The sequence below is a fragment of the Anser cygnoides genome, chromosome 5, assembly GCF_040182565.1.
Source record: "Anser cygnoides isolate HZ-2024a breed goose chromosome 5, Taihu_goose_T2T_genome, whole genome shotgun sequence".
Taxonomy (NCBI): Eukaryota; Metazoa; Chordata; class Aves; order Anseriformes; family Anatidae; genus Anser; species Anser cygnoides.
In genome coordinates, this window is record NC_089877.1 from 31910363 (window position 1) to 31938084 (window position 27722).

At 34.5% G+C, this 27722-nt stretch overlaps 1 protein-coding gene across 10 annotated transcripts in view; it reads left to right on the top strand.

Moving 5' to 3' along the window:
• The window catches only part of TTBK2 (tau tubulin kinase 2), a 92957-nt gene that overhangs the window by 47726 nt on the left and 17509 nt on the right, over positions 1-27722 (top strand). For 6 of the 10 annotated variants that reach the window (XR_010832078.1, XR_010832079.1, XM_066998703.1 and 3 more), the window contains exons 7-15: positions 2080-2118; positions 6396-6461; positions 7028-7120; positions 8155-8280; positions 9981-10138; positions 13330-13546; positions 14895-15106; positions 15684-16287; positions 20957-21205. Coding sequence is in view for 8 of the 10 variants with exons in the window: in XM_066998703.1 (XP_066854804.1) it covers positions 2080-2118; positions 6396-6461; positions 7028-7120; positions 8155-8280; positions 9981-10138; positions 13330-13546; positions 14895-15106; positions 15684-16287; positions 20957-21205 (1764 nt within the window). In the remaining 2 variants the exon portion in view is untranslated. The remainder of the gene's footprint in view (positions 1-2079; positions 2119-6395; positions 6462-7027; positions 7121-8154; positions 8281-9980; positions 10139-13329; positions 13547-14894; positions 15107-15683; positions 16288-20956; positions 21206-27722) is intronic. The other 4 variants (XM_066998705.1, XM_048065114.2, XM_066998706.1 and 1 more) reach the window with 3 other exon arrangements.

Genomic DNA, 27722 nt, shown 5'->3' on the forward strand with positions numbered 1-27722 from the left:
CCAACCTTTCTAACCAGGATCACAATAGTTCATCCTTGCAGTTTCAGGGCTGGGCATGTGCTAATGTTCCCCCTAAAATGTGTGCTGATTCACCAGCTGATTGTTGTCTGTTGAGGTGGATGTGAGCCATTTCTGTTGAATTTTAACTGTCTGTGTCTGTATCACAATACTAATTTAAGTTCTGTCTCTAATTACCAATTTTCATTAAACTTGAAGGAACTGAAAGTTTTTGAGAGCTGTCATATTTGCTTGAAATTAAAAGCTATTATAGTGGAAAGACAGATGGTTTCTAAAATTTGGTCAGTAAAATTTGTTTCACAGTGAAAGGAAAAGCAAACCAAAATGAAAACATAATTTCTAGTTTCTAATTCTTTCTGAGCTATGGATTAACTTCTTTGCTGAGTTAAGAGAAAATATTTTGAATAGTTTAAAAAGAAAACAAAGAATGTCTTTTTTTTTAATATAAATATCAGTTTCTCATCCTTAGTTTAGCAGTCTTGAAATAAGTCTACTACTGGATTCATGAAACTTTGTAATGTGTGGTATTATCATTGTAAATACTAAGTATAAGTACAAAGCAATGGAAAATTAATGTCTGAGTTCTCCAGTCTGCTAAGAACACGGGACTTCTGATAATGCAGAAAGACCATAACATTTTTGCTTGTGGGGATTAAGTAAAACAATATTTCTGCTGTCTGGGGAAATCCTCTGCCAGTGCATTAGCTGGCTAAAGTAACTAGTCTTTCTCTTAGAATAATCTCTGCTCCAGCTCCTGTTATAAGAGGAAGAAGAGAGATCAGACAAGGCAAAGCAAACACGCACATGGCAGATATGTTCTGTGGGATTTTTTACTGGAGTAAATTCAGGTTTGTGACACATACTGTAGGTTGTTACCACCTCCAGCCCACCAAACTTCTTGTCTGATCGTGAATCAGCTTTGAAAGCGTTGCTGTTTTCAGCCAGTGCATCACATTGCCTAAGCAAACACTCCAGATTGAAAACTGAGCAGCTCGAAAACTGAGCAGCTCAGGAGCTGGTTCGTGCATCAAATATCTCTCTTGGAGGCAGCGATGCTCTTTATAGCACAGTCAGTTGGTGCTAAATTTTGATTTGTCACCATGTCTGTTAGAATCCACAATAACATAATTTAATTGTACTGTTAGATGTTAGCTCAGCTTATTACCCAGCTTCTGCTGGAACTGGGTAGAGTAGGATCAGACAGCTACAACCAGTTTTTGGAAATCACAGCTTCTGTTTATGTAGAACTGAGTCCAAGTAGTGTATTCTACTGACAGTAGGAGATGGTTCAATAATGACTTCTCAATGCAAGTATTCTGGTATTAGTGACTTAACGTGCTTTTTATAAAGAGCTGAAAGTGTGGCTTTGAAGAGCTGTATATACAGTGATAACTAATTGTGATATACAATATATTGTAAAGGCAAATTTCAACTGACTGATCTTTCCTTACTGAGATGATCCCTGAATGTTTCATTTACTTTAAATGTGTGCTAATGCATACTAGACGTTAAATGAAGTTGCAAATCCTATAGCCACAAAAAGGGGGGATTGGGAATGCAAATTGTTGAAGCCATTTGGTGTAAAGAAAGGTAAATCCTGGAATTATATTCCCATTGGGTGGAAAAAAAAAAAGAAAAAAAGAATAGGAGATTGACTTTTTTAAGGGAGAAGAAAGGAGGATTCTGTTTTTAACAAAGGGAAATAAAGCAGCTGCTTCTCAACCCATCCCCCTATTAGCTTTAGAATTCAGTTTTAGAGGCAGCGTTGAGAAGGTGATATTTGCTGCTTGAGCTGGTTTCTCAATCTAAAAACCTAAAGATGCTTAAGAAGTATCAGTCGTTGCCTGACTGGTGGGAATAACCTTGGTGTGTCAGATATAATATATGAAAGTCATTATTATTTTATTTTTTCATATTTATTATCTAGTTTCTATGATTGTAGTTAAAAGCTAACTTTTTGCTCTATGTAATCTTTTCAACATTACCCAGAGCAAAAAGCCTAGAGCATTTCTCTGAAGTTACTGAACTGAGATAAAGAAGTGTGATTTTCTTCTTCCACAGACCCTCCATAGACCCAGCAGTTGTGGACAGGTTTGTAAGGTTAGTGTTTCCCATGAATCTGCAAACCATTATGCTTAGAGGCAATAACTCACTTTTCTAGGAATTCCTAATTTCCTGCATGTAGTTTATCTAAGATATTGTCATATGTTTCCAGGGTGTGGCAACCTTCAAAGAAAACTGATGTTACATTAAAAAGTACCTTTACATGTAGCAAAATTATTCTTAGTCAGTGGAAGTGCTTCGTAGGCATGTATTTTCAAAATAATTTCTTTTAAGTCGCAGTTGAAGAATTTGGTGATAGTAATCAAACCTCAGAGAGCTCTGACTTCCAGATCACTGCTTGAGCAGTTCACCAGAAACCCTTTTTTTATAAACTGATATATAATAAACTGATTTATAAACTGATCCAAACAGATATGCTTTTATAGAAAATTTGCGAAGTATCCCACTGTTGCTTTTGAGATATTTAGTGTCAAATACATTACCAGTACAAAAGAACTGTACCCTTCTTAGAAATTATATCCCTTATTCTAATAAAGATCTAACTCATATGATCCATATACCCATTACCACTAATTTAGTTCCTGGGATTTGGGGTAAAATTTTGTAGGGATTCTTTTTCTTCAGAAAGTGTGACTCCAGAATCTAAAGACTCTTCCCTAATTTCCCAGTTGTCCATATGCCAATTCGAGATTTGCTTGCCTCAAAAGCTTTCTTACTCTATTTGAAGGAAAAAAAAAAACCACACATGATAACAATAGTTGCCATAAATAAATAGAAATGAATGGAAGCTAAATAAAGCTGTTAAATTATGGGAGAACTGAAGAATAAAATTTGTTACTTGGTGTACTGAATCTTCTGAGAACTGTTAATGGATCCCTGCAATTGAGGCAGCACCTGGATGTGATGGTTGCTCCTCCTATCTATCACTGATAAGAAAACAAAACAAAACCAAACTACACTAAATTTCAAGTAAAAAAAAAAACAACACACAAATGACAAGAAAGAGTTAATTGTTTCATTTGTCCTAGAAAGTACGTAATGTGATCCATTTTAATCAAGGGAATTCATGAATGTATTGAAATGTAGAATTCACCGTATCTTTACTACAAATGCCTTCTGTATCTATATGTTCCAAAAATGCCCTAGATTTTGTTGGTTGACTAAATAGGTCACCTTCAATGACCAATCAAATTGGACTTACTACGCTTTTTTTTTTTTTTTTTCCTCAGCAAGTAAATGTACTTTGCTCTAAGAAAACTCATTTGCTGTGGTAGCAGGTTTCTTAGATAAGGGATCTAGAAGATGAGATTATAAACAATGTTTCTGCAAGACTAACTTGTCTTCAGTTGATCCACATGAGCTCAGATAGGAAAAAAAGAGATGTCTAAAAAAAAATTAACATGATCAGTAATAGCAGAGAGACAGTTTATTTGAAAAACTCAGTGAATCATTCAGGGAGTTGCTATTACTGCCTGTAGTGTTTTTCGACATGAAATGTAAGGTGCATGAAGAGCTCTGCAACAGTTTCAGAAGTTTTGCAAATGCTCAGAAGTCTGTAAACTCTGTACTGAATTGGGCAAACATGACTTGGGCTACTAGAACCATCATTCATGTTAGTCACACAATATAATTAATTTATTGTTGTTGCATGCCCTTGTAATAACACTATTCTGTAGGAGTCAGCTGCGTTACTAAAAGGTATTTAATTGTTTCTTAAAATGTAGCACAGTTACATATGCTCTTAAATCGGATTTATACTACTACACTCTAAGGCAATATCTCTTCAGACTGAAAAAGGATTTAGATATCCTCAAAGAAGTAAAGAAACCAGAATTCATTTCATGATAAACTAAAATGTAGAAAGAGTATTCATGCATTTTTTTTCCTGCCAGGTGATTCTGAGATAATTGAAAACATTGGAACGCTATCTTCCTAGGGCATATAATTTTGTAGGCATATCTAAGAATGGCAGTGACTTTAACATTCAAAAGCAGTTGAGTTAATACACAATGAAATCCTTCCTGTGGGCTTTTATCTCCAAGATAGTGATGGAACAGGTCAGAGTATCAATTTCTGTAAACTGAATGGAGTCATTTAGATTTCATATGCCATTCCTTATTCTCTTTTATTTCCTTATCAAGCAACTGTTTGTTTTTTTTTTTCTTGCGATTGTCAAGTAGAAATTAAAGTTGTCACTGTAAGAATATAGGCTTTAGTTCCATCCTACTATTCATATTTTTCATTATTGTTAGAATAATAGAAATACTTAGCTTGGTAATAGTGAATACAGTCCTTTCTTTTTAACATTCACATCAGAGGTTGAAGACAGTATGTGTGTGGTTTCATCTTCTGAAATTTTATCCTCTTGGGATTTACTGCATTTGTATTTATAGGTGTTTTAAAGTTATACTCTTGGTGCCCTTCTAAAAAAATGCTGTTCTTCAAACTCTTTGGAAATGTACCTGTGTTCTGATTGGGTTGGCAGTGATGCTGTATTATTCACATTTGGATGACTTCTGATCTTCAGAACTATTGAGAAGGAGATTTTTTTTTTCTAAAAGGACTTTATTTTATCCTGAAACTTGGCAGTACCACAAAACATTTTGAGCTATTCTGTTTATTATTAAGCTGTGCCATGAAGTTTCTGCAACTGCAGTGTTATGCTTTGTTTCTGGGTAATGTTCAGGGTGGAATGTGATGTACTCACAGGATTTAAGATAGTAACTCAATTGTCTTGCCTGGACACAAAATGTGTTCCAAGCAGCATTTAAACTTAATGAGAATGTGTGAAATCTGTGATAAATCTATATACAGAGCATTGTCTGAGAACCTGTTCATATTAAAAATGTACTAGAAAATACTCTCCACCTTACTGACACTGATTCAGCTCTCATTGTACCTTTTTTTTTTTTTTGTAAAAGACATTGATAATATGGGCTGTTGAATCCTTTTAAAACACCTTGCTGCATAATCTTGTTGGATTTAATTGATAGGGTTACTGACAGTAATGGCAGTTCCTGGCATACTTAAATGATAGCCGTCAGTGTTGCTTGTCTTGGTGGAAAAGACATTACACCTATATTGTGGGGAAAGACCGAAGGCTTTTTTTTTTAATAGGGTAATTATTTTGTATCGTGATTATCTTCATGTGTGTATCAAACCAGATTTTTCAATGTATTGTGCATTTCAATGTATTTCAATATAATGTGCATTTTTTTTAATATCTGAAGAATTATTATGGGTCTGGGTTGGGCAGACAGATCACTGATACCCTCTTTAAGTATATGTCAGAGGTGACGAACATAATTTAAGTTTCTTGCATCCAGTGTTAGAGGAGACAAAAAAAATTATCATTCATTGGGAAGAAAAGAGTGCAAAAGAAAGCAAACAGCAGTTCTGGCAGGTCTCTCTAGTATATATAGAATGACTGGTCAAGGAGGGCAGAATGGATTGGTTATCTGTCTTAGGCAAAGTAATAACACTTCTTTTTGATTTTTTTTTAAATATATGTTATTATTATTAGTCATATAGTTCTTTTTGTAACATTTTACTTGAAGAAGGGAAGGCTGGGAAAATATATTCTATGCTTATAAAACAGCAATTGACTTACATGCATACAATACTTAGAGTGTGAGGGAAGAAAAGCTGGTATTTGGAAACTAGAAAAGAAAGAAATATTTTCAACTGGTGCCAGTAGTGCAACCCTTGCCATTTATTGTCCAGCCTCAGCTTTCCATGCTGTGGCTGAGAGACATACCTGTGGCTTTACTTGCTCTTGGTATTTTTCAAAAAGTGATTGGTTTGCTGATTCAGAAAATAATTTGTGAAAATGTTGCCAGTACATTTTGATAAATATCTGGTTGTCTGCTTGTACCATGTCATATCGGTGCATTTGAGCAAACTGGAAGTAATTGTTATGTTTAAGATCCTGTCAGAATTTTAAACCTCAGACTTTTACTAGTTAAAACCAAGAAATACTTCATTATTGGAGAAAAAAGAGGAATAGTTCTGGCATACAGTTTTTTTGTTTGTTTGTTTATTTTTTGAAGGATGAGGTAAACAGGACCTGATGCTTCTGGAGAATGAAAACTGACATAAATAGATGGTTTAAGAAACTACAACATATGTTGCTTTCTGATGCCTACGTAGATTTCCATTGATAACCTGTAGAAACACAATAAATTGAAATAAAACAAAGTCTTAAAATGGTATTTGTTGTGGCTCTATAGCCACTCTGTAGATGCCTAGTTAAATAATCAGAGGGTTTATTTCTGACAAAATCTTTTTTTTATTTTTTTTTTATTCTTTGACAGCCACGAGCTGTCGCTGGTTTTCGAGGAACAGTACGATATGCATCAATCAATGCTCATAGAAACAGAGTGAGTATCTGAATCTGTATCGTGTCTGAAATTTGTATCTTATAGCAGAAAGCAAAAAATGCATTTGCTATCGATTTTGGGTTTTGTATTCTTATATGTCTTGTAGAAATTTATACATCTAAATTTTGGGACAGGGTAATATAATTTACAGTAGTTGAGAGTAAAAATGTTCTTGTTGTAGAAATAAGAGTGATTTTAAGAGTTACCTTTGTTCAGTAGCATTGCAAGTTAATAAATTAAAAGGTGTAATTACTGAGTTTTGTAAAATACATCATCTCTGCTACATCTTCTTAATATCAAACAGCTCTTCCAGTATAGAGATTGGCAAGGTTATTTTAACACACTTCAACTTTTGTTTTGTTTCTCTGTATCTTTTATGGAAATTTATTTGTCTTTCATACTTGAAATAGGTGCCTGATTTAATTATAAGAATTTGTTTTACAGTGTTGATTATATTAATTTTCATATATAGTAATGTAAGTATCCACAGCAGTGAAGCATCTATCTTCACTTTTGTCTTATAGATATTTGTAAGCTACATTAGAATAATATTTTTTTTCCCACAGGAAATGGGCCGGCATGATGACCTCTGGTCCCTGTTTTACATGTTGGTGGAGTTTGTGGTTGGGCAACTGCCTTGGCGAAAAATAAAAGATAAGGTAAACGTGGAAGTAAAACCAAACAGCACAAGGAATATTTACTTCTGAACTGCAAGGAATATTTACTTCTGAACTGCAAGCAAATGCTATGATAAAGATTCCGCTAAGAATCACTGGTTCATTAATTTTAACATTACATTTTCTGGTGTTTTCTTTTTTTCTATTTTTTTCTATTACTTATCATTCCTAATGTCAAGGTATAAAATGCAATCAAGTTTTATGAACTGTTTTAGTGGAAAAGTATATTGTTCTTCTGGTATGAAAACGTTTTAAAAGGCAAAAGTAAGTGTATATGTACCGCTTACTTTGTAGGTCTGTTTTCACTTGAGTGTTTTTTGAGTTCAGCTATGGGACACTGAACATTTCTTATCTATTTTAATTATTTGTGAAATGGACATTTCTTATTTGCTGGTGAACAAAAGTTAATCAGTCAATGTGCGGTAGTGCTTTTAGGCACGTATCATAGGTGAGGTATAATAAGAAAACAGTATCTAATTAGCCTATTATTATTACTTCTTTCAGCTTCTTTTGAAATTATACTAAAACAAGGTTACTTGTGGTTTATGCATTAATAGATGACAATGTGGTGTGTAGGTTGCTTCTCTTTTTTCGATTTTGATGTACTCATCTTACACAAAGCAAGATTTCCTAATCTTTCACAATGTACTGTGATGACCAAATATACACCAAAAAGTGACTGGACTTCAGATCTTTTAATCTTTAAAACATGCTCTTTAGAAGGGTTGGAGTGTCTAATGATAGTCTTTGGTATCAGACAGCATTCAAACACAGAAGGAAAGTAAATGGCTTTTCATATTCAATTTGAAGTTGATATTTTTGCTTATGTACTGACAGCAATGATAGAATCTCTTATTTTGCTATGTGATGAAGAACTGCCTTCCTCAGTACTGTTCAGTGCAATATACGTACCCGTCTTTCTGGTCAGTATTGTGTTGAATGGCTCTAGGACGCAATGTGAATATGCTGTAGCACAGAATGAAGGTGCTAATATTTGTTGTGTTATTTGCTCCTAGGAGCAAGTGGGCTCCATTAAAGAGAGGTATGAGCACAGACTTATGTTGAAACATCTTCCTCAAGAATTCAACGTCTTTCTGGACCACGTTTCTAATTTAGATTACTTTACAAAACCTGATTACCAGGTAAATATTTTTTACAATTTTGTATCTCAGATTTTAAATAGCAGATTTGTATGCTGTTTTGTCTTCGATTTCCTTTGATTTCTTTGTGTAGTCTTGATAGTGATTATGGATTGTTCCACCACAACGTTATTTTAATGACCATCTAGTACCATGGAAATTTTACAATTCAAAGATGTCATTTTTTCCCCCTTTTGGGAACAGTAAGGTTTCTAAAAATTATTGTCAGTTGTTTTTCAGGCAATAATCTGTTAGGATTGGGTGCTATGCTGGTATTATTCTAGGCTCCATTAAGTGCTCCTTCAGTTACGTTGACGAGATTGTTTTCTCAGTGATAGGCAGTTTTCCAAAATCTTGAGCTCAGCACCTGCAATATATACAGCTGGAGCACAACATGCAACCAAGCTGTTTTTTTTTCATGCTGAAGTATTGCCTACAGAGATCACTAGAAAACTATATAGTGATTTTTCTTTTTTGAAGAGAGTATTGCCTGCTGAAATGGACAGCCTCAGTTCAGTGATAAAGTGGTGGGTGCTGAGAGGACACACTGTAGAATATGTGCTTTTATTCACTGAGGGTTGACTCGTGTTTTAACAAAAAATAAACCTCAAAATGTTACTCTGGTCTATGTAAGTATCTAAAAAGCAGCATTTGTGTTTGCGTCATAGCAGAAATTATAGGAAAGATTTAAAGAAGAATGATCTCAAAAATTACTTCAGAGAGAGTGCTGAAGGTGTAAAGGAAGAGTAAGGGAGAATGGGACAGAGAGAATTATGGCTTTGTGCAGTTCAGTAGGGTTTTAGAACTAAGATAGATAGCGTTTTGAGGGTTCTTGAAAGTAAGGATAAAATGGATATGATCATTTTGTGTAAGAAAAATGATCTAAACTTCCTATCATTTAAAGTTGCTGAAAGATATGTGTTTTTAAAGAAAGCCAGAGAGACAAATTTGCAGCAGCATTCATTGGAAGAAAGAATGAAAACCAGTTTTATCTTTTAGGAAAAAAAAAAAAGTGAAAAAAAAGTATGAATTTTTGAAATGTTATGAAGACATGATGTGATAAAGACACAGCCTTCCCACCAATTAATGGAACAAGTTTTTCCAGAGCAAGAGGAATATAGATAAAATTTCTTTCTTTCTCGTGGACACAAGTTGGTCTAGATGATTTTTCATAGCATAAAATATGAGTGTAAAGCTTCCTGTCTGAAATTCCTGTGGGACAGATGTCAGCATTTGATAACGTAAATTATACATGGTTCTAAATGACATAAATATATAAATTAATGAATCAGTATCGTTCCATATACTCCTGATTTATTTCCTTGTTTTTAGTGGTGTTACCGAATATATTCTTTCATTCTTCTGTGTTGTAGAGTCATTGGATGCTACTCTACAGCAACTTAGTCATGTTTGTGTGTGTGTGTTTCTGTCTTTTTTGTCTTTTTTCTGCTGGAAACACAGGGTTTATTTGTTTGCTTGTTTGTTTAAAAAAACAACCAACAACACAAGTTAGCATATCTTGTCTTTGAAATATTGGAAAATGAGAAGGGATAAACATAAACTACTGTGTCCTTTTCTTAGAAAATTGTTGTCAGTTGAAATCATGAAGAATAGGTGTGCTAAGTTATTACTGGAAGGTATTTCTAAATTACTTGTTCTCAGTGACAAAAATGAAGCTTATTAACTTTTTCCTTCATTTTTAGCTTCTCATGTCTGTGTTTGACAACAGCATGAAAACATTTGGGGTTATTGAAAGTGACCCTTTTGACTGGGAGAAGAGTGGAACTGATGGCTCTCTGACAACAACAACAACTTCAACCACGCCTCAGTTACACACGCGTCTTACTCCAGCTGCAATTGGGTATGTATGCAAATTGTCTGTGGTCACTTAAAAAGCAGTCACAGAGCACCACAGGAAAATTATCTCAGTAATTTATTTATTTGTTATTTATTTATTTATTTATTTATTTATTCTGTTGGATGCTGAATAAATAGAGGATTGGGCACATTTGAAGAATCTCCATTTTTCGGGTTCCTGTTTATACTATCCTGAAATATCAGCACTGTGGTTTGAAATTTAGAGCATAAAAAATGGTAGCTCAGGAAATTGTATGTAAATTTGATAGTCAATTCTTTGCTAAATCATATTTTCTAAAATTAAATGATGCATACAAAGTTTAACTGTGTGGGAACCCGTTGTCTTCTGCAAGCCTTGAATGGGCTATTACCTGCAATTTCCTTGTAACTTTGAAAAATGAGTGGATCGTTACAGGAAATTTTGAAATAGATTTTCCAAATGTATGTTTTTCATATAACATTTAATGTGGTCTTTGAGACCTGTGATTAAGTAAGTTGGATGAGATATAATGCTTAATAAAACCCAAACTTATCTCGGGGGATTGGAGAATGTAACAGTTGTTTATGGATGAGGAGGAAGAGTTTGTGCCTGTTTTAGGCATTGAGTAGATCAATGTTTTATCTAAGACTCACAGAGCTCATGGTGAGGGAGTTTTGACAGCATGGTGAGGCTGAGAAATGCCAGAATTTTGTGTAGAATGTATTGAATCCACAGTATTTCAAGGTGATTTTAAATATATTTTAAAGGGGTTTGAAATAAATGTCAGCTAAGACATTAATATGTTGTTATACAGGTATATGGTGTGCCCTGTTGAACATGCTGAAGTTGACAGGAATTTTGTGTATGATTCAGTCCCATTATCACACTAAGCAGCACACTAGAGTTACTAATAGTCTTGGCTGTGGTTAACAGTTTTGGTTACCATCAAGGAAATTGGCCTCCTGACCATTTACTTTTCAAGAATAACATTGCCTCATTTTCAGATACTGAGCTAACCCTCAGCCCTATTTAATCTGAAGTCACTGGGACTGTGTTGTTTTGTTTTTTTATTAAGAGTTTTGTGTTCTTTTTGTGTTTTTACTTTCTGAATATGAAAAACTTTTACTTATTCCAAACATGTTCTTATGTGTCTTCTTCTCAGTGTTTGGATGATTACATGAAAAGAACTAAAAAGCTTTGCAAATAGTGCATTTGTAAATATTCTATAAGCAACAATATTCAAAGAGGCTAAAATTAATAGCTATGTAATAGTTGAAGAAAGTCAATTTTTCTCATTTAGATGCCAAGATCGTATAAGAGGAAAAACAGAATCCTGGAAAAAACAAAAACAACAAAAAAACAACACTAAAACCAACCCACAATAGAATTCTATAGATTCAATCTCTAATTTACTGTTTTAGGAGTCCAACTTTTAGATTTTCCTTCATAAGCTAATAGTGGTCCGGGCAGCTTAGAATGGTATTAAAGAAAGTAGGGCACTTTCTGCTTCAGCTGTGTGATTCTGTCAGCAGTGAAGAAGCAGAATCTCTGAGAGTAGATCTTGGAGACTAATTAAGGGAATGTAAACCTCAAATATTACTGTAAACCAGCAGCCTTCTAGCATAGACATTCATTTCTTAAATGCTTTATTAACTAAAAAGCTTTTTGAGTTTATGTTTAAAATCTTCTTAAAAATCATTAAGTTCTATTAATGACTTTTGATGAACAGGAATAATTTTAATCGTTTGAGTTGCATCATCTTCAAATGCATACCTGTTGCTTGTAAAATCAGCTCAGATTTCTCTTCTTCCCTGCAATATTACGCCATTAATGAGATAATGTCCCCTTAATCCTACACAGATTAAAATGGTATAATTTTAGAAATAGATACCTTTTATGATGTGTGACACCAGAAACAATATTTTAGGCATTCATTGGATAATTTATTTATTTTTATTATCTTAGCCTTGAGATTTGGAATTTTTTAATATGAATAATCTGAAATTAATACTGGTGGAAAGGAAATGATTATCATTGAGTCTGAAATGAGACAAAAATTGTATCAATAGCCTTCTAGTAAAAAGGTGAATTTTTCATACCTTTATATTCTATTAAACAAAGTTATTCTAGTTAAATAAACAAACACATGGATTTGCACTAGATGTGCAATCTCTCTTTATGTTTTTTTGTAAATGTGCACTTATAAAAAGTTATTTGAATAGAATCATTAGAACCCACAGAGTATTGTCTGGGCTATGGCTAAAATTGTACTAGTTTGAGAGGGAATATATTACTTTCATACATATGAAGTATGTGTGTGTGTAGGATATTTTCAGACTTTACTACTATCTTTATTTTTATTTGAACAGTCGTGAGTTTGTCAAACTGTGTTTAAACTTTCAATCCAATCCAAAGGTAGCTGTCCTTTTAATAAAAAGAGAAACTGCAGGAAACAAGTAGAAAGATCAGACTATAGTAAATAGCATTTGCTAACACTTGTTTTTCCTCAGGACTAGTCGTTGAAGTCAGGTAGTATAGTTTCTGAAATGATAACACTGATTAATCACATTTTATATACTATCATCCATTCACTGTATTTCTGTACAGTATAATAAGTAAGACATCACAACTCTGTAAAACAGCCCAGGATATTTATCAATCAAAGAGCCTTTTTGATTTCAGGAGTACAACCTATATGAAGGTCTTTATAGTCCATTCCTATTCCAGAAAATATCAAGAGGAGAAAATTATTTCCAGTTACTATAATTTGTTATATGCGGATACTAAGTGATTGATTAATTTCATTCTAAAAAATACAAACATTTCCAACTGAACAGTGTTTATTGAGAGTTTTCATCCAACAATGGAAGAAAACAGTATTTATCCAGTGCTTCATAACAGTTAGATATGATCTCTAACAAATTTACTCCAGAAATTGCTTTGAAAACATTCAGGAAGTAGTCTTAAAGTTATTATTTGTTGGTTTTTTCCTTTTGTTGTGTGCCTAAATTAAAGAAACAGAAATTGTGAAACCTCAGAATTAGCTTTTTTATATTGAATAAATTACAAGATTTAGTTTTCTACAGAAGCATGCTTTTGCTTGTAATTTATTTTTTACCTTCTATTTTAATAGGATAGAAAATCATTTAAATGAGCACATTAGAATCTCAAAATTTTCACCTTTCCAATGTTTTTTTTTCTTACTACTTCTGTAGAATTGCCAATGCCACTCCTATCCCAGGAGACTTGCTGCGAGAAAACACAGATGAAGTGTTCCCTGATGAACAGCTTAGTGATGGAGAGAATGGTATTCCGGTTGGTGTCTCACCAGAGAAAATACCAGGGTCCCCTGGCCATCAACGTCCTCAGGAAAAAGATGTTTGGGAAGAAATGGATGCAAACAGAAACAAAATAAAACTGGGGATTTGTAAGGTATTTGCAAATCTGTATTGTGAAGATCTTCTTCAGTTTCCTGTCCTCATGATGCACATAAGATGTTATTAATAATGCAGTTATGCTAGTATGAATTAAATCTAAGAAAACTTATCTAAGAAAACAAGATTTGTGGCAGATTTATGGTCATTATATTCATGTTCTTTAGACATGATCTCAATTTTTGCTCTCTGAGTGAAACCAAAGCAGATTTTTTGCGTTTTGCATGTGTAAAAATTAGATACAGAATATACAAAAAACAGTTTAATGTTATTCTTCAATTGACAAATTAAGATTAAGTGTTATTAGTAGTATCCATTTAATTCATATGGTGTTTTTGTCTCCATAAGATATGATACCTTCCTACTGATCCAAAGAGATTCATGGCCTAATCTTTTGGAGAGAATGTTGCTTAAGTTTGAAAAGTGATCCTTTGAGAAGTGGTTCCTGTCTCTCTTGTTCACAATCACAGCATTTCATATTTGCAGACACAATCACTACACTTCACATTCAGAGAATGTAGTCCTTTTTCTTGATTATAAAAATATTTTGAATAGCTAAAGAGGGATGTGTTACTGAAACGTTCTTTAGATAGCTGTCTAGTTTTAAGGCTGTTATTTCCTGTTTGCTAGAAAAAATGCACTGTGTGAGAGAATAAGACACTGGTGCCAATTTTCAAAAGTGATTAACTTGTTAACTTTTTATTTTATTTTATTTTTACCAAAGAGGGAGAAAGCAGATTACTCTGGTTTAAACAAATACAATTTTTATTAGTTGCACCTGCTGAAACTAAAGATGATCATGATTTCCTAGCTCTGCATTGTGCTAGTTACTATACAAGATATTACGTAGTTGGAAAAAAAGTAATTCTAAGTCACAAAAATATATAGTAGATTTAGTGTTTAACAGTGTTATATGTTCCAGAGGATCACAAAGCCAGCTTGGAAACTAACATTTCTGTAGTAAGAGCTCTTGGCTCCAATGCAGACTGATGATGCTACTAAGTGACTGGTTTCAGACTACTATTGAGGAAAATTTTTGAGATGGGCATGAAAAAATCAGTGTATATTTAAGCACAGTACTGAGTTTTTGAGACTCCTGTTCTCAGACCTACACAGAGCTACTATATTGCTAGTAGTATGTTACTAGGCACTTTTTATCTTTTGTAGGTATGTGCTGAAGGACATACCTAAACTACCTTAAACATGACATAGACTTAAGGAACTTTCCAATACAAATTGGCTTATCAGTGGATAAAAACCTGGATGGTATTCACCATACAATACCGTGTCTTCCTCTGTTTTGCAATTCCTAGTGAGTTAACATTTTTACTTTACTTTCTGCACAGGCTGCCACAGAGGAAGAAAACAGCCATGGACCAGTGAATGGAATGCTTAATGCGCCAAGTCTCGGTTCTCCAATTCGTGTCCGCTCAGAGACTACCCAGCTAGACAGAGATGTCCCATTAGTTCGAAAGTTACGTTCAATTCACAGCTTTGAACTGGAGAAGCGTCTGACGCTGGAGTCAAAGCCAGACACTGATAAATTTCTTGAGACCTGGTAAAGAAATTATTTCTATTTTATTTTTATGCTTGGATCTTTTCAGAATATGTAGTTAAGATAGTATCATCTTTCCACTATTACTGTATCTATTAACAGTACTGTGTGAAAACCAAAACCGGAGTTGCTGAGCTGTGCTTATGCAAGCTACAGCAAACAGTATTCAGTATGTTCGTAGTATTGCTCAGTTAATGGATTTTGCCACTAGGCTTCTGCTTTATTTAAGAAAAAAAAATAGTGCTAGTCTACAGCTAAAGTCAGATTTATACTCTGGATATTTTTTTTATTTCAGGCCCTAATGGTATAATGCTGGTGTTTTTTACGTTTTTCTTTATTGGGATAGTCTTGACAGTCAGTAGAACTGAAAATAAGTGTGACAACTGAAAATAGTGTGTACAACTAAATAAGAATGATGACATCAGGTACTCAATAGAGCTAACATGCAACTACTTTATATGAGATGAGAAGGACAGCTTACAAGAAATTTTTATATAAATCTAGTTTTCCTCTACTGAAGATAATCAAATGTAGCTTACATCATTCTTAACTAACTCAGATATTAATTTATTTTCTTAAGTTTGGAGAAGATGCAGAAAGGCTTGAATGCTGCGGCAGAGACTGCGGTTGCTGCTGTTCCTCCTCTTTCTCAGAAAACACCCAATCCTGCTCCTGTGACTGCACGCATGGACCATGTTTGGCACTATGATGAAGAATATCTTCCAGATGCTTCAAAGCCTGTGTCAGCTAGTTCTCCAGAACAGGCTGATGGTGTTGTTAGCAGTGGATTTGTAGCTGTCAACTTAAGCTCCTGCAGGCAGGAGGTTGATTCTAAAGAGTGGGTGATAATAGATAAGGAACGGGACTTGCAGGATTTCAGGACAAATGAAGCTTTAGGGCACAAAACAACTGGAAGTCCCTCAGATGAAGAGCCAGAGGTACTACAAGTTCTAGAGGATTCTCCTCCTGAAGAGCAGCCCAGACAGGGTGGTTGGGCAGGAAACAGTGTCCATGCCAAGAACCAAACCTCAGGGGTGGAGTTTGTTCTAGCCATGGAGTGTCATCCTGCCGCTTCCGAACAGCTTACAGATAAATTGGAACTTCTGACCGGAGCTGCTGGACAGCTTCTTGCAGCCACCCCTACAAGTCCTATGGAAGCTCAAGCAGAAGGAGCGCTCACTCCGGTAAGAGAAACAGTCACTGTTTTATTAAATCTCTCTTTATTCAAAATTATATATGAGAAGATAGTAACATTTTATGAAAGTTACAGCCGACTCAGTAGAAAAAGAAAATTCTCACCGGCTACTCGCTGATTGTAAGGTACGGAATATCTGCTATGGTGAAAATAAGCTAGTCAATGTAATTAACTATAGCTGTACAATAAAACTTCAAATGCACTTATGTTCTCATGGAAAATGCAAGATGGTATATTTCACCCAAGATTATATTTTGATGTTATACATTGTGAATTTACTAGCTTACCGATTCATTTTGTGTTTTTCAAACTACAGAACGGTGTTGAACAGCAAGATCTTTGAGACTTATTTCAAAATATCAGTTGCACGAGTTTTTGATGTGTTAGAAACTTGTGAAGATGAAAATTTAATTTAAATTGCTCATTTGTTTTCAAAGGTTCAATTTCTATATTTTAATATTAGTTTTAGTAAAACAGACCAGAAGGAGCAACATTTAATCCTGTACAAAATACATATTATCAGATGCTTGTCATTAAAAGCCAGCTTGCAATTTTGCATATAAATGTAGTATCCCACTGTATACAAACTTGGCTCACTTTGGGGAAATGGCTACCTTACTTAAAACTGAAAGTAGAGGTGATGGAAGTATCACGTACTACAGTGCGATTAATGTGCAATAAGGTTATCTGGAAAGGTAGCAAATTCTGTGCAGAAAGAAAATACAAATTCTTTGGCTGATTTATAAATTGGAAACAGATTGTGTCTATCCAGTGTGTCTATTCTGACCGTGACTGCAGTTTGTGGTAGTCTTTCATCTACTTCATTAGCCCTTGAATTAAAGCCAAACAAAGCCCAGCAGGATATTTTGGGTGTCTTTTGTTGATGGTATTCCACTTCACAGAAAAGCTGGTTAAATATTCCTTGAGGTTGGTACTGGAACCTAGCTGTTCTTACAGGTGAGCGTCCTAGTCACTTTATAGGGAGACATTCACATATATGTGGCTTCAGGTAGTAGTTCTCTCTATTCCAGAATCCTGGTGACCTTAGGAAGCTGTTTCAGAGAGTCCTTTTTCTTCTTCCTCAAAGTGTTTATCCACACGAAACTGTTCTTTGAATGTGATCCTTGATCATGGACTTTGAGATGACTGAAAGATTGTCTGCCAGCAGTTTTGTTTCCAGCAGAGCTTTGCCTAAACAATCAGATTCTTGTAGTTGTCAAGTATTTATAGGTAAGTTGCAAATGATAGCTGAACTCTCTAAAATATCATCTGCTCAAGAAGTAAGACAAAGTGAAAGATCATGGTCTCCTCAAAGATCTCTACTTAACGTACATCTGTTTAGAGGTAGCATGAAAGGCCATTAAAACCAGGCAGGATAGACTTCCCTAATCTTCAAAATATTTGTCATGTGAGGTTTGAAAGTTGCTATGGATTTTTTTTAAACAGTTTTGTTGTTGAACTAGTCTTATCTTTATTATATATTAGAAATCCATCTGACATCCCCTACAGAAGTAAAGTATATTAAAGAAGGTAGTTCATGCTAAATTTCATGTTGATGCTGTATTTTTTCTGTAATAGCATCAATTTTTTTTCTTTACTACATACAAAAATGTCCACCATTAATCTCTTGGGGCTCAGAGAGGCTGTGCTCTGCCTGCTGGTTGGTTTTATTAGCACTCCTGATGTACAACAACTGCTGCCAAAGCCATAATATTTAGAGAAGAGAGTCTCCTTTGAATAGATACAAAGATAACTTTGACAGATACCACCAACCCTCAATAAAGCCTGATAGGCCCAGAAAAATTTATACTTCTAATACTGTATGATTTGGTTCTTCAGATGCTTCTTAACCACAGAACAGTTAGATCAGACTGGGGAGCAGAGTTAAAGTTACTCGATACCAGTGTGAAATGGCTAAGATGGTATGATTCCTGTAATAAAATTGCTTGGAAAGACTTTGCATAAATTGAATAGTGAAGTTAATCATAGAATCATAGAATCATTCAGGTTGGAAAACACCTCTAAGATCATTTAGCCTTTAGCCTAGTACTGACTAGTCCAGCAGTAAACCATGCTAGTAAGTTCTGCGTCTGCATGTTTCTTGGAGACCTCCAGGGGTGGTGACTCAACCACTTCCCTGGGCAGCCTATTGCAGTGCTGCACAATCCTTTCAGTAAAGAAATTTCTCCTAACATCCAACCTAAACCTCCCTTGGTGCAACTCAATGTCATAAGTGTTTACAAAACTGTAACAACCTTAACTACAATCAAATGGTTTTGTTCTTTAGTAGTATTATCTAGGTAGTACCTTCCTGACAAACGATACAAATAATGAGCAAAGGGTTGCATTTCACTTTTCTGCTGATTTTAATTATATTGCATCTGTTACTAAGAGCAAGCCTGGATCCAAGAGTGTAAGTTTGGGACCATACATCAAATGACATAAGTGTTGCTAAAAGGGTTTAAAAGTAGATATTGAATAGTATCTTGAATAGTAGCTTTATTTAATTTCTGAACAGTTTACTCATTTCCAATGGCTTGCAACTGTAGGACATGTCAGCATTCATAGTTATCATGCTTATGAATATACCTCCCATATGCGTTTCTAGTGACCTGCTACGTTATCACTTAGTAGAAAGTAAAAATGAATTATTATGAAGTAGAAAGTAAAATGAATTATGTTCTTGAAGCTTATTGGGAGAATCTGAGAATTCTGATAGGTTTGTTAAATATGTAAACAATTAATGTTACAAAACATGAATGAATAAAATAATTTTCCTGTTGTAAATACTTTTTAACTTTTATTCTTCCTTTTACGGGAACAAGGCCTTATTGCTCACTAAGTAGTAGCAAGGATGTTTCTGTATGAGAAATTGAAGGTTCATATACTCACCCCTAATCTTATTTTCTCCTGAAGGAAAGAAATTACTGGTCTTCAGTTCTTCCATTTGTAGATAAATGTTCTTCTTGAAATCATGTGTGTATGTGGATTTCCTGTAATTGATGATAACATTTCTTACCTGTTTCAAACACCATCAGCACCCCTAAGGATGTAAGGTTGTAGTAGTTCAGGAAGGAAACCTGAACTCAAAAAAAAGAGGAAAACATGTAAGTTATTGGATTGGTGATGAGTAAGTTTTAAGCTTAAAAATTTACAGCAATTTGTGCTATCTTCTATGAAAAAGTCTGCCTGTAAGAGAACTAATTTTCATGTTATCAATCATGGTTTTCCAGTCGTAATAACAGATTCTGTGTACTACAACCAGATTACCCAGCACATACCAGTTTGATCTGGCTCAGCCATGGGCTCCTGGTCACATTTCTGTTGAATTACTCAGAGGATGTTAGCTTGTATATGCTGACTGTATGCTTTCATGTTGGCTTTATGTAGACTTCGGCTGCAGAAGAACAGACAGTACTTGATTTGCTGTAACATCTTCTGGAGTGAAGTTAATTTGACAAAAGGATTTGAACTGATCTAGACTGTTCAGGAATTTATATTGGGGCAGCACTTTGCATCATAGTGCTCTTTTTTTTTTTCTTTCTTGATCTGATTCTAAGAGCCTAGTGCTGGACTTGCTGTGTTGTTGAACTATGGCCTCATTAATGTAGTGTGTTTGGATTGAATTGTGATGACCTCTATATTGTGCATGCACAAAATTGTTTGCAGTATATGGTATTTGTCAAGCAGATATTTTAACAAAGAAATAATAACAGTGTTAAAGTAATCCAATATATACCAACTAATGCCATTTTCAACTTCAGTTTAAATTCAACATCTGTTTGCTCTGGTCACACTTGGTTGGCAACCTAATATAAAATATATATGCATGGTAATAGAAGTTGTTTGACTGTGGATCTACTTATTTTTTACTACTTAGTAATATTTCTGAAATTAGCATTTTATAGATTGAGGTGTTACTATGTTGTATAAATGAAACTGCTCTTAAACATCCATTTATTTCATAGTTCTTAGCTGTATAATTTTCATGTACCTTCTATCCTCAGTTGCTACTTATGAGATGCTGGAAATTCTTTTTTTTTTCTCTTTTCTAAATGCTTGAGTGATGGATGTAGTTCAAGATGAAGCAATTGTTGATGGATGCTCCAGGCCAGTGTCAGTATGTCCTGCAAGTTCTGTCCCACGTTTGGGAAATTTCATCAGAACTGTTTAGTGCTAATCTTACTGATTAATCCTGTAAGCTATGGTTCTTAATATGCACTGCTATAGCTGTAGCTGTATAGTCCCATTTGTAAAGCATGCAATGGGTGCATATGCTAAAATTGTAGTCGTCACAGAAAACAACACTGCTGCATGGATGTGCTAAGCATTTGCAAGGACCAGCCAATAATCAGCCAGCCTCTGTACACAGTGTCCTTGGAACAGACCGTGGGAGTTTATTAACTGTGCCCTAGATTCTGACTGACTGACAGGAGCCAGCAAGAGAAAGGATGATTGCTTCTGACGTTGGGTTTTTCAAAGTTGATGGGAAATCCGACAATTAGACTTAAGATACCTCTTAATTTATCAGCTTCAACCTGGGAGAGAGTTTTCAATGGGATCATCTAAGAAAATGCAAGTATGCAGGACATAAACAAGAATTATTTAAAATACTGATTTTTGAACCTTATTTTTTCCCCACCATGTTGTTCTCACAGCTCAACTCATCTCACATGCTGCATTTCTCCACTCCAAGAATTTCAAGTCCCATCCTCCGCACCATGAGCCCTATAGCCTATCTATCCATCCACTCGGACCCTCTGAAAGAGGCTGGTTTACCAAGGAGTCAATCAGCTGAGAGCCACTCCTCTTCCTCACGCTCAACTGGTCGTAGGCAGCTTCCTGTCATTCCCTGTGGCAACAAGTTTCCCCCTGTCATTCGCATCTCAAAAGCACAACTTCAGCAGGTGAATAAGCCTCGTCTTCATAAAAGTGACTGCATTGTAGCAGTCATCGGCAAAGTTTAATTTTTTTAGTTGCTCTGCATACTTTGGTACTATGCATAGGCTAGTCATACTGCTGTACACAACATCTTACAAAATATTTTGAAAGATAAGGTCAAGTTAGGGAATCTCATTAAGGAATAGAGTCAGGGATACTTTTACAAGAATATATATCGTCCCATTTAGAGGAGGTAAAATTAGAGAGAAGAATATTTAAAGAGATGTTGTTTGGGTTATCATGATCTGCAACACCGAACATTTCTGGATGTTCTGGAAGATAGACTCAGATTTTCTCCTGGAAAAGTTAGGATTAATAAATCCAGAAAACAAAGTTTTCTTTCTTTCAGAACTAAAAATAATTTTAAAGGTGTTCCTATAATCAGTACTAGTTAGATTTTTGAATTGGGAACACATATTAAAATGTGGAGTACTGTAAATGTTTTTAATGTGAGAAAATAGGATTTAGAGCTAGTCAAATGGCTACTTTGGCATCAAGAATTCATAGTTTACAGTATACAAAGCAAAGGTGGGAATTAACGGGGGTAATGGCTGATGGAAATGTCACTAGAGAAAGTAAAGTTTTCATAGTTTTGTATTCCCAGTTTATTTACACTATGAGAAAGGTAAAGGCTTAGAATCAAGTTGAAGTAAACCATAATTTCTATATCAGCCATAAAAATTTGCTAAGCAGTATCAGCTCACGTTGACTGGTAAAGCAGTATGATAAAGCATCGATGCATAAGACCGTAACATATCATCATTTTACCATTAATATTTAATTTGGATTATATTTTATGTTGTCTTTTATTTCCAAACTATTTTTCAGTGTAATTATTTATATGTGAAAGACATATTTTTCTTCTATGAAGCATGCACAGGAGTATCGATTTTTAAAAAGTTATCCATCAACATTAGATTCTTTCAAACTTCAGTATGATCAGTGATGACTGATAACAAGGTAAACAAAGTAGTTAGTGTATTTATGCCAGCATTTGGTCTTCCTACCCCAAAAGCAGTATTTTTTCCCCAACAATTCTAGGCTGTTTTTTATCTAAATACAAAATTGTAGTAGTTCTACCCTCAATTTATGGAAATGGACAAACAGTAGCTCACAGAGGTTCATTATTGTGAACCTGATGGGATGGCAGAATACCACATTCTTCATGATGACTGAAATATTGACTAGGGAAAATGACTTTGTAGAAATCAACTCATTAGAAATTAAGCTTCAGCATTTTCAGTATTTGTATTCCGGGATGCAAAATGACTTTTTTTTTTTTTTGCCTGTATATCTATGATTTAATTTTTTTGATCCAAATGTATTGCAGGTGTCATTAGCAACCTCCTCACAATACTCAAAGTAGGTTTTCATACAGAGTTTTCTCTGGCTTCCTTAGTACTCAACAGATGAATACAGCTGCAATATTAATGGGGGCTGTGAAGTGATATACTCTTTTGTCATGTGAAAAAGAATAGGTATTGTACCAAGTGCTGCTACTGAGCAGAGTGGAAAAGGGAAAGGGAGAAGATTATATACAACATTCAGAGCCTTCTCTTTCTTTTTACCTGGTAAGTCCCTGACTGCTGTGTTCCTTTTCAAGCTGTGATTTTTGACAGTCCAGACTCTACTGAGAATGTAACTTCCAGTGTTTCATTTGCTGTGGAAACTACAAGCACATGAATCTTTAGTTTATTCCAACAATGAAGGCCTTGCGTGCTTTTTTGGCTCACTGAAGAACTGACATACTTTTACAAGTCCTTCTATTTTCTACATCACAGTAATGTTAGGTACTTAGCAAGTATGAAAAATAAATATGCATGTTAATGACATGAAGCACTTCTCCAATTAAATACTAAAAATAATTTGAATACTATTATGTATTATACTGTATAAATATTTGGTATTGAATATATTTTCCTGTATTTCCTACTGTTTTCCATTTTGTTCAACATTGATAATTAATGAATTACAGAGATCAGGGATCTTTACTGTTGAATTTAGCTTCGTGTGCTAAAAAGTAAATGATGATAACATTTGTTCCTGAAATCAGGCAAGGGAGTTTTCTTTCCTGATTGTTAATGAGTGAGGCTTCAGGAGCTGTAGCCCAGCCTTCTTTAGTTTGGCATCAGATAGGAGAGATTGTGAAATTTCTATATATTCTTCATTCACTAGTGCACTGAAGGTTATAGGATGTAGGTCTATTTTAATTTCTTCTATAAAGATAACTCCTCTCTTGTCATACATATATGATGTAAGAGAATTGGAGTGGTTTGTTTCACCTTTCCTTAGTTATTCAACTTGCAGCATCAGAGCCAACAAAAGACAGAATGAATTCTTTGACAGTACTTGACTCTGAAAAGTGGGGTCACAGTGCTATTAGCATCCTTTTCTTAAATAGAGTGGTCAAATTGTACAGCAAATCCTCCTGAAACATGACATTTTTCTTTCCTTCTGTGAATTTTTCAGCCAGGTAACTTCTCTGAACTTTGCTCATCAGAGGAGTGCATAGAGTGTTGAGTGAGATCCATGGAAAAGGTGATGTGAGTGCAGTAACAACAGGCCAGAGCTGTGTAGGAAAAGATTGCTTAGGTAGATGTTGTGCTAAATGTATAACTGTTTCTTGAGAAACAATCAGAATTAGTGACCTTGTATTTCAGTCTCTTGGTTTCTCAGATCTAGTTCTTTAATAAGATATAAAAACCTTTTCTAGCTGTGGCAGCCATCTAGAATAAATCTAAATTGGCTGTCTGTTTCAGATTCAGCCCTGAAATAAGTGGATTCCAGATTTGTATGTCTTTTTGAGATGTCTTCATTTTTTTAAATACTTGATGAGACATGTACAAAAGGGATTAATTTTATTTTAATGATTTTGTAGTTGTTCCTTCTCAGGTAAAGCGATTAGAACTGGTTAGCACTTTCACTAATACTTTCTCTTAGCTCTTATTTTTTCCCAATAATCTACCTTACTGAAACAGTTTAAAAACTATTTTATTGGCATATAGTTATGTTATTAGTTACAAAATGCTCTGAAATCTTTCCACACAAGATGCTGTGGAAATACAAGCCATCATGTATGTATTCATATCCAAGATGAGAAGTAATATGCTGATCTGATGTGGAAAAATTACCTTAATTTTTAAGCATCTCATTAGAATTCAGGGGCCTATGGAAGAATAAGGTAAGACTTGTTGACATGTTCAAGGGGTATTTAGAAAAGAAAAATATACCCCTTGTAATAGTCGTTCTTTTTTGGATATTGTAGGTTTTTCAGCCAGGAGTGCATGTAAATGTAAAGTTTTGCTGTTTTTCATGAACTAATTTTGGCAGGTATCACTAGTCTGCAATAGCAAGAGATGAATGTTTACATTGATTTCCACATTTAATAACTGCTTTGTTACCCACAAAAAAACAAAAAATGCAAAATGCTCCTCTATTGTTAGCCTGTTCTTTAAAATTATTTTTAGTTTGTCAGTGGTGTTAACTTGTAGCTGTCATGTGCATTAGGATTGAATTAGAACTCAACTAGCTAAAGCATTGGTTTAGCATTCTACCTGTCTAGAAATGTCAGTAATGGATATATTTGTCCAATGTAGATATATTACATTATCAAGTAGTTTTGTTCTAGAATGAAAAGAGGGAAAGGCTTTTCTCTGCTCAGTGAGTCTGATTTTTAATGCTGCCATCATGGAAGTCAAGTGTGGCAAAGAGGGTTTTGGTTTCAGGAACTACAGAGATGTCATGCCCTACCCTATCCTGATAGAAACTGTATTGAGTTGGCATGAAGTTTAAGTATTTTCCCAGGAGCTTACTATTTGCTATGATGTTACAGCTGTTACTCATCCTCAGTGAAAACAGTTGTTTGATAACGCTTATGACCAGATTCAAAGGCAAGCTTAGATTCAGAATTTTTACTGTTTTCAGTTGTTACTGTTTGGTACTTGGAAGGGCAATCAACATATGAACTCTAACAATAGTTTCACTGTTTTCTTTGTCAGTAAGTTTCTCTGGAGTATGTGGATTTTTAATACAAAAACACATATTAGGAATGTCAGGAAGCATTCAGGAATATTAGAAAGTCTTATTTCATAAGGAAAGAAAGGATTTCCCAAAGATGCCTATAAACCCACAGGTTACTGCCATTCTTTTAAGCAATTGTGTTTCAAACTGATAATGATTTTTTTTGAACGTTTTTCATCTACAAATTCTCCTCCTCATGCAAAGAAGTAATTTTTTTCCTATTTATTGCTTTTGCCCAAGTTGCAGAGGCAATTGCTTGACATTTGGAAATCTAAATGCTGCCTACAGTGCTTGGTAGGACCTTATATCCGAAGGAGAGAAATTCTCTAGATATTCTTTTTTCACATCTGTCTTCAGTATAAGGAAGAATTAAAAATTACGGCAAGTTAGGTTAGCTGTGCTTTCAATGGAAGCTTTCCAAGGTACAAATTATGGAATGAACAGTGGAGGAAAACAAGCAGTCAGTAGGAACCTGTTAAACTATTTCAAATAGTGTGTTGCCTGTGGAGAACAGATCAATTTTTATTGACAGGATCCTCTTGGTCATTTCCCTTCTGCAAGTTTCTCTATCAGTAGCAGCAACAGAAAAGTTATAGTGAAGGTCAGGGCAATAAATTAGCATTAGTAAAAGCATTCACATGCACTGTTAGAATTCTGCATTGAAGGATGGGCCAAAAATAGAATGAGAGGAAAAAATAGAAAGAAAATAAAACACTATAAAAGTTGCTTTTTTAAACATTTGTGTTTTGTGGAATCTGCAGTACTTTTAAGATTCTCAAAATTCTTAACCACATGGTTCATCTATTCTTGTCTGTCCTTGACATGATCAATTTTTATTATATTTTTAAAAATTGCAATCTTATCCCAAACATATGTTGTTTAGTAAATTTTTTCGAACATCAAAATTTCATTAGCATAGGACAAGTGAAGACGTTTCAGGAAAGCTAGACGATCTGCGATTTCCCAGGGTGAGCTGATCAACTCTTATGTCAAAAATTGGCTGTTATCATTAAAACAAGGTCCAAATAGAATTACAGGGGAAAAAAACAATCTTTACTTGAAGACTGTGAATTTACCAGTATCCTAGCATTTTCTCCTGATTAGACAGATTTTTCATAGGGAAGAAAGAAAGAGAACTTTTTAGAAAAGGAAAATTTGAAAACAAGAAAACTAGAACAGGTGGTAAGAAGTCTCTAATATTTCTAAGCTACAATTATATAATTTTTGAAAAGTGGTTCATTTTCAAATTAGTATTACAATTTCTAGATTTTGGTGATTCTACAATATTGCTCTACATAAACCACAGGTAGCTGTGCTTACTTATTAGCTAGCTGCTAAGCTGTAACTGCTCTGACTGCTTCTAGCAACAGTTTTTAATCTATGTTTTTTAACCATGAGAAAATAACCATGATAAAGTAGGAATTTGGTTTCTGTAAAGACAGAAATAAAAGCATGAGATAGAAATGTGAAATAGGCTTCAGTTACCAGGTTTTTACTCTGAACTCTACATTAAGGCAAACTGATGCTTTGTTAGGAGAAGACTGTCTCTGTGGAACTCAAAAGTATTATGATACTGGCTCATTTTTAATTGCAATGTATGTCAGGAGTATTGTATGAGTGCTAGGAAGTAATTATCTGTAATTGCAGCTGCTTCCCAGTTCTCCAACAATTCCAACAGTTCTATACAACATAAGTAAATTTCAAGAACATTGTTCAATTGCTTTATATGTTGTATAGAAGAAGCTTCAAATTAAATGAGTATTTGTTTTGGTCAAATTATTAATAAACTAATTAGCAACTTATTTCAATGACAATCATTCTCTGAAAGCAATTAAAGTTACTGCTTTTAGAGTAGTTAATCTTTGCCCTATTGGATGTTGGATATGGGTTTATGTTAGAATAAGATAAAATCTTCCTTCACCTGGCAAGTAGTGTAGGAATAACTGAAAAAGGGAAGATAATTAAAAAATACTGGAATTAAGCAATGATTAATAGATACACTTAAATAACAGGAGTCTGTACACACAAATATGCATGTTCTTTATCCTCAAAAGATATCTTTCAGCTTAGAGGGTATGAAAATACGGCTGTCTTGTACCTTCCTAACTCTGCATCTTTGTTTCCTCCTCTTCCTATTTCTTGCATCTCCCAGCATCAATGTCAGATTAATGCACAAATTATTGTTACAGAATAGTAGAAAGAATATATGTGAAGAACTGTGGAAAGCAGCACAGTCCTCCTTTCAGATGGATATAACCAAGCCTTCATATGCTATTTTCTCCAGTTAAGGATTAGGGCTTTGTGTGATTTTTTTTTAACAAGAGAAACTGGCAGTCCCCAGGATACTATGCTCTACAAATGCCTGCAATGCTTGTGGTACTGTATGTATGTCAGAAGGGATTCATTATCAAGACTTACAGTCATCTCTGGTCTTACACTCCATAACTCCATGAATTACAGACA